Here is a 13,586-nt window from a genome sequence, read left to right on the forward strand (position 1 = left end):
ATATTTACAGACATGAAAGAGCAAACTGGTAGAAAATATGTTAATTAAAAAAAATGTTGCACTGAATTTGAATCCAACACATGCTATAACCCTTTAAGTAATCTTGGAAATAATGAAGATATGTAGCCTCAACATGTCCCCTTGCCCCTAACATAACATAAAGTAACATTTCCACTGTAATCCTGTTTGTGTCATGCCCTGAACATTTTATGTCTTTATAAATTATGCAAATGAATCAACCTTAGGATACAATTAAAAATCTGCCTCAGAGTTAGAGGTCGAAAATAGAAGCACACATAACGGATGTAACAAAACGACCCCGGTCACAGCACTGACAGCCCGCTTGTTGTCACCAGCTGACGGCATCATCAGCCAGCAACCATGAATCACATGATTTCTTTTTTAAGCATGCATCAATTATTAATAAGTGCCACTTGCACTGGCTTTGTGCTGACTGAGCAGCCGCGCAGGAGCAAGATTGTTCCATTGACACTGCATTGATGTGCCCTTTTACTCCAATTTTTATTAATCATGGAGCTTTTAAAGGAAATAACGACCTTCGTAACACCATAACATGCAGAGAAATGCTGGTGCAGTTTGCAATTAGTACAATATTACAAAGAAGTAAAACAGAAGCAACCTAATCGGTACAAAAATAAGTATTATCAATGGTTTGTTCCCCAAAATAAGCAGCTAATCTGCATCCTTTTGACAATGAGTACTAATGGCAGCAACTGTCATCAAAGAAGATGTTTTCTTTCAACAACTGATTCATTACCCAGTGTGATCTCACTCCCTTTGGCATCCTGTCAGTGAATCAGCTCGGCCTGATGGGTATTAATTACCGACTCCGATCTTAATGCAGGTCTCAACCTGTTTTCTGTCAATTTATCTCATCCTGTCTTTCAGTACCAGTGGATCCTATCCCCAGTGTATAACCTTACACTTTAAATAAGTATGCGTAGGACAATGTGTCAATTCTATGGATTTGTATTGATCTGGCTCTATAAAAAATATTAATTTAGCTTGTTTATTGGCCATAAAAGCCCCCATATGGTGACTTCTGGCACATTATTTTCCATCAAATACACTCAATCCTAATTATTGCATATTTTAATGAGCAGGGGGGTGCATTTTTATATAACTTTCCCATTGTTATGTGCCTCTTGTGGTGTGTTTGTAATGACTTGACCTGCTGACAATTGGCTTCATTTGTGTTTAATCAAGCCCAAGATGATTGGCTTGGTGCGCCCAGAGAGTAACCCACACACAGGGTGACTCATCACGCACCGAGGAGAGTTCAATAAGGACGTTTCTTTTTTTTTCCTGTCTGTGCAGCCTTGTAATTGATCAAAAACAAACATTTAAAATCCATACTTTACTCTGTGTGTGAATCATCCCCTGCTGCACTGTTAATTAGTGGAATTTGTTAGTTAATTCGTGCATCAAACCCCCTTTTTACCATTATATAATTGATATCATTCTATTAAGAAAGAAAAAAGTAATAATAACATTTAAGAAATAAATCACTGCTTTATTTTATTCCCACTTTATATATTAGATTGTATGCTATATCTTGCTATGCTCTTTCATTTCACTGATAAATAGTTCTGTATTATGTTATTTTGCATACTCTTTAAACTTAACCTATTATTATTTATTTATGGTTACATAAAATGAGATAAGATAAGATGAGAATGTATTCATCCCTTAGGGAACCCTTTAGTTGTGGGCTGAAAGGTAAGAAGGCAGATAAACATACATTACATTCCTTAGATTATATTAGTAGTTTGTGCAAAATAAATCCTAGAGTGAATCTCTGGCAGACATCATGTCTGAATTAAAGTTTCAAAAACAATATGAATACAAATATGAAAAATTATAGACAATGTTAGACATATATGCAAATTGTAGAAATACTACAAACGAATGACACAATAGTATAAACAAAGTTGAAAAAAAAAAATATATATATATATAAATATATATATATAAATAATACAATGTAATAGCACAATTGTTTATTATCATTAAAACGTATAGCTATACTGTATACCTATAAATTACATTAAGTTACCACATTACAGTTTAAGAATAATTTACCGATATAGTCTAATGTATTGTAATGTTTATAATATATTTTCCAGAGTTTTAAATCAGAAGTTTCATTATGATAACATATCATACCAATTCTTGGGACAACAATACGATTTTAATTCAATTCAGAGGCCTACGATCGATATGAGGAGTATCAAACTGCCACACTATCAGTTACGTTAGATCAACTTTATGAATATAATCAATAATCATTATAACTGGAAAACTGCATTACTGGGCTCTGAGGGGAGGAGCTACACTTGGCTAGAAATGGCACAACTGTGCCATGGGTATTATAAAACAGAAGAGTATCTTTATGATGTTTTCATTTTGCATTGATGCTATTGGAACATTGAATCCGTACATTGATCCAGATTCATGTATCGTTACACCAATTTCTTTTTTATTTGACTTCGTTCAAATAGCTCTTCATTTGTTTGCTCACCTCTTAGCCTGTCATTGTGCTGCTATAACAAAGTATTCTTAAATGAAGTGTTGAAAGCATGTCAGTCGAAGGACTTTGTGAATACTTAAAGTATTTTTTTCTCCGGCTGCGAAACATTTTAGATGACTAATTCTGCACTCCCCCTCCCATCGTATTAAACTGGCTTCGTTAGCGTGAGTGTGGCGCTAGCTGCTGCTGCGATATAACAGGTCAGTGGTGCGCGTTTGAATATCCGTTGGCAAAAACCATGTTTACATTTCCAAAAGAGGGTGTCTGCGGTCTAATTTATTAATGCTTTCATCTTCCTGGTCTAACATCGCGGGCGTGGGAGGTGTGGGATGGTGAACAGCTTGTCCTCTTGCTCGCTAAATCAGATCCCTCAACCGTTTGATCAATTTCCTCTCTATGTTATGGCCTGATTGCAGACCGAGAGATGAGTTGTTTCCATCTTCCAGGGCATCGTGAAATATAAAAGTCTCATTTATTTTCATGCACATTAAGTGTTAGGTGACTGACAGTTGGAGCGCTTCGAGGCTCGGATGGACACACTTTGACTGTGCCGGGTGAATCATCGAATAAAAAGCTGTGCGAGAAAATATCTGAATGGTAGTCACTGACTGTCGTTAGCTTTTTTTTTCCTCAGCTAAGCTATCGTATCATCTGTTCACCACACCAAATGGTTCGAACGTCTTCAGTGCAGTCGGTTCAGTCTTCAAATACCCTGTTTATGGTGATTTACTGTTTCTCATCCTATATAAGAACATACAGTTTATGCAACGTGAACATTAATGTGGCTTCTGCAGCCTTTTAGAGGGTTCTGGCTAGAAAGGATTTGTCTTGTGAAAATATGTGGTTCTCATACAAGGAAAATAAAGAAGGTTGGAAAGGTTCAGGATTCCGAGGTTGGCAGGAAGGAAATCAAAATAGAGAAGATTCTTTGTGACAGGGATGACAGCCAGGTAGATAGTTTTAGGGGGCTTTCAAAAGCCCTAGTCCGTTTAGCCAATCAGAACTAGGGTGAAATGAATACCTTTGTTTTGTTTTGCAATGCACAAATTAAAGCAGACGCACGAAAAAATGATGTATTTCCTGAGGGAAGTGTAGTAAAACGCACAGTCAGGAATTTGGTGGGAAAAAATGTAAACACAGAAATCAACATGAGCGGAAAAACACTAACAGAACAACATGTAGAAGAACAGAAAAGCCCTTCTGATAAACAAAAACATTGAGCATATTCTCTGTGTTCTCCTTGGCCAAGATCTCAACCAAACATCGGGCCTCTTCCACTCATGGTTCATGTCTTTACCTTGGTCCATCTCAACAACACACAGGCAGCCCATAATCCTGCGTTTTGGTTCACTTCCTATAATTACTTGCGATTATGTTTTCACTGCAAATGAACCACACTAGGGTTCACATGAAAATTGTCCAAGACCACCTCCCAGGAGCTGTCTTAGACCTGTTGTTTTGTTCTGCAGAAGAGTTTGATAACTGCATTCACAACAGACTAAACAAAACGCACCAGTGGTTGGACCGCAACAAATTACGAGTACAATTGACTGAATGTTGGCTTGTGAAAGTGCCCATATATGTCTTGAAACAATTTCATAAATGAGAACGTTTGAAAAGTCAAAATTTGGGTGGACCAAGCAGAACAACATTTTAAAATGTGGCTAAAACGTCCTGTTTCTGCAATAGAGCTAAATAGATAATTATGTTGTATTTCTATGAACTAATAGTTTGAAAAAATGAATAGGTCATAAAAGATATTGCAGTTGATGAATGGGGGAAAACAAAGAAAATTGTTCTCATCAAAGCTACCATCGAAGTTGGCAACACATTTAGCGATGTAGTCACAATCAACCACACAACGCATGAAGAAGATGATCCGTTCTAACCTTTCCAAAGATCTATTCACTGGGAAAAAAACACTTTCAGTTCCACTGCTCAGAGACACTAGTGTCCAAGTATACCCGGTTGACCTTGAGGATTCTGTGTTAAAGATTTGTTCTTACACACTCTGAACACCTCTACTGTCGGAAACATCCAACCAAAAAGCTTAAAATACTATTAGGTGATACATAAATAAAGAGTTTGAATTATTCACTTTCAGATTCTGGATCAGTTTTGGTTGAGATTAAATAAAATATGAAGACAGCTCACACGTATCGTAGTATTTTATGCCATCAGTAGACCGGTAAAGGTTTTTTTCCACTATTTTCAGGGTTGGTGGTTCCATCCCTGAATCTTCGTGTCAAAGTGTCTTTTGCACTTTCCTTCACAAAACTGTTGTTCTTTCATTTTAAAAACAGATTGAGGAATGATATTCTTTTGTCAATTTTTATCACCACCAAGAGTTAATGTTTTCCATTTGGTTTTGTCTTTTGTCGACAAGATTACGAAAAAAACACTGGCTAGATTTTCATGAAACTTGGTAAAAGGGCCAAAGAAGAATCCTTTACTTATCAGAGCAGGCAAATGCCAAACTGTGTTTCACTTAGAATTGCAAGCATTTGTGCTGCATTCATGTGGCATCGGAAAAAAACTGGGTACATTTATGTGAATATCTCCTCATGTTGGAAAATCAACTCAGGAACAGCTGCTCATGACAGTGTTGTTCCAATGCTCTGAGTGATAACACATCTTCTGTTTTAGTGTCCACTTTGTGTCCACATTAAGATTTAAAGCGCATAAATGAATTAAAGTCTCTGGAAATGGGACTATCCGATAAGCACATGAATGCACCACTGAGGAAGTCTTCATTCTAGATATAACTGGGATTTGTTGTCCATGATATTTATTTATTTTTTTAACTTAAAAGCAGTTGAGAGCAGATATAAAACTAGTTCATTTCCACATTATTAAATTTGAACTAAATTGGAAATAACAGATCTTCAGTATATGTATAGGATTATCCAGGAGAGTCCTACGTTTCTGTGAGGAGGATCTTGTTAAAAAGCAAACCCTGAAATTGTAACTCACAGTGCGATTTCTATTCTGTCTCACTGTTTAAACTGCAATTTCAGTGTTTTTTTTTGCCCTCGAGAAATCTCTTCTCTCTGCTGTAATCTTTTCCACTCTCTGGTTCCAGTTCCACAACACTGAGCAGAAGTGTCAACCTTCGCTCCATCACACTGTCAGGGGCAACCTTCCCTTAAATGGCTCTCAATCTCATTAGAAAGAGTAGAAGGTGAGTAATAAATGCCAAACTCCCTCACTACCTTGATGCCATTTTTAGTCGGCTGCCACTTGTCCCCCCTCCCCCTCCCTATCCGAGCCAGGCAACATGGGTTGTGCATAAACGCTGTCCTGTCAAGCTTCTATTTATTGTGTCTCTCTGTGGCCTTTCATGCTTTTCTCACCCCCCGGCGGTGTCTCGGGATCAATAACAGCCCCGGCTGTTGAGGGTGCTAAGACCTTTTCTGTCGTTTACGCTCGGCTTATTTCGGTTTGTCAGAGAAACCCACTCCACCTCCACCAATTGTCCCAGCAGGCCTATGCAAGAGTGTTTTGGTTTTCTCCCTGAGATTGGTCTATTATTCCCATTTGCCGGGGAAATGTGCCCTAGTTTTTGCGGGCCTCTAAACCCCTTTACATCTGCGGGATTGAGATAGGGAAGGTTTCATCCCATGACCAAACGGTTTTTCAATAAGAACGAGAAGCGCTTTGAAACGAGGGATCTCGGGAATACTGACGTTTCTGTCACATCAAAGATGTCTTTAGGATTATCAGCGGACTGGTGGCAGTGGGACCAATACTTACCTCAGACCCAAGAAGAGGAAGAAGGCTACCAGCAGAGCCACCATGGAGATGCAGTGACCCAGGAAGTTGATGATCACAGCTATCTGGTAGTGCATCTTGCCTTTTTTCTGCGGGGAGAGAAGAAACACAGCTTGAGTCTTTTGGGGTATTTCTGATTTACAGAAACAATATTCTCAGGATAAGAGAAGAGACTTCAAAGACTGAAAATTACTTTTTCATCTATTTTTGTTCTTGAAGAGTGGACCCCTGCTGTGGTTTTAAACACAGGCGGATTTAGAAACTTTTAGGATTAGAAATGTGTTACATTTGAAGCTCCGAGCTCGATTTCCATTACATTATTAATAACTTCACTGTCTATATTGTGTAATAGATCATATAAAGAGGCCGCTCAAATATTCTAATGTGAAATAGTAGCTAGAAAATTGCCCCCTGGATTGACATGTACAGTAATAGACCCCCCACCTGAAGTGTGTATTCAACTTGAGTCTTAGTGGTTGCTTTGTACTTATTGGAGATTTTAATTAAGTTGTTCCTTGGGTTCCTTGGGTTAGCACAGAGCTGGGAAAATAATCTTCTTCTACTTCTTAGACTTGGAATAATCTGCATAGCGTACTATATCAATCTACTCCATGTGATAAATCCATCAACCGGAGAAATGCAACTGTTTATTTGAGCTGGATTAAGTCTCCTCCTTGTGTGTTTGATGATTTTATTTCCTGATTGTTGTGTTTTATTTGTATTTAGACTGTTACTGCTGTGCTGCTTGGGCCTGAACTCCCTTAGGAAAAATAGATTCCCATCTCAAGGGACTTCTTGGTAAAATAAACATTAAATACAAGTTCAAAGTGGTCATTTTATGGTCACTTTTCAACATGTATTTGTTGTTCTTTGCGTGACTGTTTTTACTCTTTATTCTTGTGCTTGTCTCTTTGTTGTCATTGTGTATCTCTTAAAAGTAATTTTTCATCTATTTGGGGTGCCTTTTCATCCCTTTGTGATCATTTTACGAGTCTTTGTGGTGGTTTTTCATCTCTTTAATATCTATTTTGTCATTTGGTGTTTTTTTTTTCGTATTTTATGGTCGCTCTGTGTCTCTTAGGGCTTGTTTTGTGTCTCTTTATGGTCGTTTTTTTTATCTCTTTGTTGATTTCCCTATTAGAAAAGATAAGAGCACACACGCTCACATACATTATCCACATTTCTGGCACTGCTGCTGTCTCTGAAGGTTTTACATAGAACACAACTTCCTAGGAATTGGAGCTAAAGAAATCTCACTGCGACTCAGATAGCCATTGTGATCGGATTTCCCCCACACTACCAACAGTAATCTGTGATGTAAATGGATTTACATAACCTAGCAGTGTCTACGCCCAGATTACATTTGGACATGTTTAATCCCTGCCCCCCCCCACCCTGCAACAAATCCTCCCATTCACTTTATTTTGTACATCTTTCACCCTTTTACTGATATTTTGTAGAAAAATGGCTTGGTATTAACACTGTATCATTAATTGTTCCATTTGATATCATTATTGCGCATCGATCTCTGTATAATCTTAGATATTTGTGGAATTGAAAAACAAGTCTTCATACTAAAACAAGAAAATAGGTTATTTTTTCCTTTTAAAAAGAATCACATGACCGTTACAAAATCAGTCATATTTCCCATATGCCACCTCTGTGGATAGGGTTTGACTGATTTTGGCAAAACACTTGGTTGTGGTTACGGAAATATTGCGGTCATGCTTAATGCTTTTCGACAGAATAATCCTGCACTCTCTCAGAATGCGAAATAAATTAAAGGATTTGTACGGATTTTGTTCAAGTCTGTTTTAATACACTTCTCACTTGTCATATGAGGCTGTAACTAACAACTTCAAAAAGTGATTGGCAAGATACAAGGAACTGAGGAATGATTCTTAGAAGTCTTTTACTTTAGAAGTCCTATTTCATGACAGTTTATGCATCCACTTCAACACAATTCAGAATATGTTTTTCATTTTGAATCCACTATATTTATCGGACAGCTTAAGTTACACTAGAAATCAAGATTTCACCAACAAATAACTTTTAAAATATGATTAACTGTGAAAGAATCTGTCTAGCAAACAGTGTGTATTAGCTACGTTATAATTGTGTTGATTGGTGAATTTGAAAAAAATATTCAGCCACTATTTTTCTAAGATTTTGGTTCAAAGTCATGGTTTCAGCCTTTTATGTGTGACAAATTGATATCAGGTCCCTTTCCTGTAGTGTGTTATAGGTTTGTGTGCATGTTAATGGGCTGCAAAGGCTAAAATCCCTAAGTTCCCACCAGAGGGAGTTTCTTTCCCACACACATGATTTCTGGGTAGTTGTTGTGTTTTATTTTGGATGTGGATGTGATTTGAGTGAAATCTCAGAGGAATCTGACTAACCCAATCCAACCAAATAGAGTTGCTTGTTTATAGCATTGTGATCCACAGTCCACATTGTTCAAATTAGGCTACAGCAGTTGGAATTCGACAAATCACTTGGGTATTCCTGTCCTGGGAGTTCCACATTGTGTATTGTCCCAGTAATTCAAACTAAATAAAACTACTGACATGTCCCTCTGCTGCAGCATAATACATTTTTTTACCAAACAAGGAATGTAGATTTTGTCTTACAGCTGAATCACGCTATAAAAGGATCATTTCAAGGGTAGTATGACAGGAGGGTGATTACAATGATTAGTGACTACACTTTGAATGAATTCAATGTATATATGAGCGAGGCTGCTGTAATATAGACCAGAAAAGAGAAAATGTGAGTCAGTCCTTTAAGAGACACTGCCAGACTGGCTAACACATCAGGACATAAATCAAGCCAACAGGAGGGTTTAAAATGGATAGCAGGGCTCAGAGAGGAGGGGGTGGACGACAACAGGATAATATAAGACCCAACCTACCACTCGCCTCAGGTCTCTGAGAAAGTGTGTGGGCTACAAGAGTCAAACCTAAACCTGAATCCCTCTATTTCCATGAGATACAACAAAGACACTTATCGTATATTTGAGAAAATAACCTTGAGACAGGCCCAAAAGGAAAAGAGGATCTTTTTCCTTTTCCTCAAACTAACTTTCCATTAAGCCTTTGATCCATAGAGTTTCTCTTCCCAGCGGGACCACTGAATATCCGGTTCAATACAGGCTGAACTTTAAAGAGAGGCGTCCTCAACGCCTCCCCTCCTGTTCTCCTACTGATGTCAATCACGCCAGCGCTGCCACCTGGTGATTTATTTCATGGCCGCAAAAAGAAAAAAAATCAAACCCATATTTAAAAAGGTCAGACAGTCCATATCCATCTTCCGCAGATCGATTGGACATCAGGCCTAGAGTCTCTCTTGGAAAACACAAAATGAAGGGCCGCGTTCCACAACATGTTTAAATGTCTGAAACTGAAACAACTGTACTGCATCTTGGGACCTGATTGACAAAATCGAGCGTCAAAAAGGATGTTATTCAAGACACAATACGGAAATAACTCTTACAAGAGAAATCAACATTTTGGAAAAAAAGCCTATATGCTTTTGTGTTAAGAGATATTTGAGAAAATCAATAATTCTCAAATCTGTTTAAATGAGTGTGAGCTAAAAGGCAATTAGCAACATTAGCATAAAGAATAGAAGCAGGTTGAAGTTACAGAATAAACACATATGGTACAGTGTGTTAATAGTGAGCTTTAGGGGTGTTTTTAGGGGTATTTTATTTACTTTCGCACTGCTTACAGTCCGCAGCTTAGCTAAGCTAAACTAAGCTAATCACTTCCTAGCTGCAGTTCTATAGGCTAGGCTACTTAGCATACAGACATCAGAGTGTTATCAATCCTCTCATATACTGTAACTCTTAGCAAGAAAAAAGTAAGAATCTATCTTTTCATTTAAATGTTGTGAACAATTTAGCAAGCGGTAAAACAGCTAGCTACTGAGTCTACTTAAAATGACCTTAACTTTAGAAGATTTGTGACGTGTTACAAATTGGTTAAGGACAGATAAAACAAATATTCTGACCTGCCAAACAGACATTGACAAAAGAGACTGTATGTCAAGCTAAATAATTGTACGTCCTGTTGCTGGAAATGCTACAGTACTAGATGTGAATTATTAGTAAAAAAATGTTCCCTTTTAAAAGCATTATTCACTTGTGTTGAGTTACGTTTGATAGAAATCTAAGCGGCCAGCTGCTTTAGGAAACAACTCAGCACTTTTTACATTTCTATTTTTTTAAGATTTATGTTTTCAATGTAACAAACATGGCAAGATGATTTAGAAAAGTATTGAATTACGGACTAACTGATACTGGTTTGGATCTTATCATGTTTATAAGAGATGAGCTATATAGAATATTGCCGGCTTAACCTTTTAAGTGCAGATATAAATTGGATTGAAATCGGGGAAAGGAAAACACAACAGAGCCTATTGAACCAGGGTAACAATGTTGATGGAAACTCAACTGTTGCATATTCAGTTCAGTCTCAGCAGATGGTCAGGTCAGGCAAAACAAAACATGTTGTGTCACATCTTTCCATCATGTCATTTTATATTTCACTTACATCAACTCAAATGTCTACTTGTCACAGCCTAATTTGGGTTAGCGTGTTCTGTGTGAGGGCTTTGTCGTCAGTTCAATCCTAACGAAAAATGTAATCACCACATCTGCACATCACAAAACACCATGCAGGTGGAGGCTAAGAGCATGCAAAAAAAAACTTGTGAATGGATAACAAACTGGAGCACAGCAGGTCCTAAAATGCAGCATGCTGTTGCTTTCAACCAAAGCCAACCGATTGTGTTTTCTTGCTCTCATTGCCAGAGGACAATGCTGTTTAGAAAAATCACATTTCCGTCTGCCATTTATTTTGAGGAATTTACTAAAAGAAACAGTTTTTTGTTTGGGTGCTTTCAAAAGAGAAATAGCTGCAGGTTGATTCGCAGATTATATATTTATAAAACCCGACAAGATGACATTAAAGCTGCAGCGCTTGTTAAATGCAAAACATTCTTTGCGCTCCTGAAGCCTGCAGGGGATGCTTTTGGGCATTTCATAGAACCGCCATGGTAGTTGTAGTCAGTTAGAGGCTGCAGGCTCTGAGGAACCAAACCTGGAATCTATATTTACTATAAATAAGCTCCGAGCAAACCTGCAGCATTCATCTTCCCCTGCTAACCTCGCCTTTGTTGTTGGTTTTTGATTATGTTTAATGCTGCATGAAAAGCTTCATTAATCAGAACACATGCACACAAACAACACACGCTGGGACCTCTTACCTCCTCGTGAAGTATGGCCTTACACATGGAGTAGTTCCCCTTCAGCGCCCATGTCCCGTTTGCAAGACATTTCTTGTAGACGTTATCTGTACAGAGAGCAAGAGAAGAAAAAAACTATGGTTATAGAATAATTTTCTTACGTTTTCTGTTATTTTTAAGTGAATACTTCTTGTGTTTTGGTGTTGTATCCCTGGAAATGGACAGAATGTGAATTCTTGCAAGATTACTAGTGGCACCGTGACCTTTTCTTTCGTTTTGAGACTAATAGGTAGAGATATCATTAGAGGTAGTCACACAAGCTGTGAGTTTTCACACGTTCTCTGTCAACACAGTCTACCACCCTCTGCCAAAGCATAGTTATCTTTCCTTATATTTTGACCCCCGCTTTTTTAATGCAAATGACCTGCATACAATCTGCATTTTTTACTGTTTTACATAAAACTGGTTTTCCTTCAGTCCTGCTGTTCATAAGCAATGAGCAAATACAATTTTACTACAAGCTGTGACGAAATTAGAAGGCATATTTTTCACAATTTCAATCTGTTAAATCAAAAGAAAGACTCAGACTGGAGACTAGACAGGAGTGACCCAGTGATTATTTTCTATATAAAAAACACACTTTCTGCATATTGCTGGGTAATGAACCCAAGTAGTAGGGGGTCGGCATGAAAGCCCTGACAAATGGTAAATACAATTATATTTTTCCATGCCGGCTTGCTCTATCACAGCAAACATTTCTTGCTGCAATCTCGAGCCAAAAATAAAGTAATCTCTAGCAAATGTTACATTTATTATTTTCTTAAGATGAAGGAAATGGAATCGTAAAGTGGGACCCTGTGGAGTTGAAATACTGCAGTGAGGCAATTTAAAGTTGAAAGGGAAGATAAATATTTTACATTCGATATTTATTTTGACATCAGCAGCTGTCTGCAGGTGAGGCTGCTGGATGGTACAGCCTGAAAGCTTGAGGTTGCATTAATTAAAAAATGATAAGCATGTATTGAAGTTGTGGTGCTCGCCATAAATTGAAGTAAACAAGTTGAAATATAACAAAATAAATGGAGGATTGTTTACTTCTCCAGGAAATGCTTTCTGTCATTTTCGAGACAGTCAGCAGCGGAAGCACGTACCAATGTGTCAGACAGTTAAACCCTCCTACCGTAACAAAGCATTTTTCACTCAATAATATGGACAGATCTGACCCTGATCTCAAAACGGGGGCGACTCAGGTCATTAGAAACCTTTCCCAGTGACAGATCTCAGAACTGGGTGCAGAAAGTGAAGTTTGCTGAGCAGTCAACGACACGGTTGAAGCTACATTGGTTTACTCGGCAATAGGAAAGCTGTCAACATCCATAAATAATGAGACATAACATCAATAAAATGAAGTGCTTGTTTGCTTCTATTTTGGGGGACGGTTTTGCTCTCAGGTTACATCAACCAAACGTTTGGACGAATAGTAAATATCTATACCGTCTACACTTTAGATAACCTTGGTCCATATCCCTGAATTACGGTCCACATATTAGTGCTTATTATAGATATAGAATATATGAATGAATGAAATGGATGAAACCCTCCGATTCTATATATTTAATGGTCACACATGCAGAGCAGATGGCCTCTGCATTTAACCCATCCTAGTAGTAGGAGCAGTATTAAAGGCTCTTCGGAAGGAGAACTCATCAATGTTAAAACGGTTATATACAGCATTTTTATAATCAATATGGTTTATATGACTATAGAATTTTAACCCGCTTCTGCAGCTTAAGGGCGCGTTCTATCATTTTTTAGCTAATTGTTTTGATTTGTTTTGGTGAAATCGGATATTATTTTATTGTAAGAGCAAACATTTGTATACATTTTGAAGCGGAAATTATTTAAAGAGGACATAAAATTTCAGATTCATATTTGTATTTTGTGCCTCGACTGACATGTCTCCATGCTCTAATGTTCAGAAAGCTCTTTATATTTCTCATACTGCCTGTGCTGCAGC

The 13,586-nt window shown here is 37.7% G+C and overlaps 1 protein-coding gene across 2 annotated transcripts in view; it reads right to left on the bottom strand.

Annotated features, from left to right (window-relative positions):
- Positions 1 to 13,586, bottom strand: part of LOC117473824 (corticotropin-releasing factor receptor 1-like) — a 78,667-nt gene that overhangs the window by 18,155 nt on the left and 46,926 nt on the right. For both annotated transcript variants that reach the window (XR_004555062.1, XM_034119724.1), the window contains exons 5-6: positions 11,591 to 11,676; positions 6,305 to 6,411 (exon numbers count right to left, since the gene is read on the bottom strand). Coding sequence is in view for 1 of the 2 variants with exons in the window: in XM_034119724.1 (XP_033975615.1) it covers positions 6,305 to 6,411; positions 11,591 to 11,676 (193 nt within the window). In the remaining variant the exon portion in view is untranslated. The remainder of the gene's footprint in view (positions 1 to 6,304; positions 6,412 to 11,590; positions 11,677 to 13,586) is intronic.

Source organism: Trematomus bernacchii, unplaced genomic scaffold (assembly GCF_902827165.1).
Source record: "Trematomus bernacchii unplaced genomic scaffold, fTreBer1.1, whole genome shotgun sequence".
Lineage (NCBI taxonomy): Eukaryota > Metazoa > Chordata > Actinopteri > Perciformes > Nototheniidae > Trematomus > Trematomus bernacchii.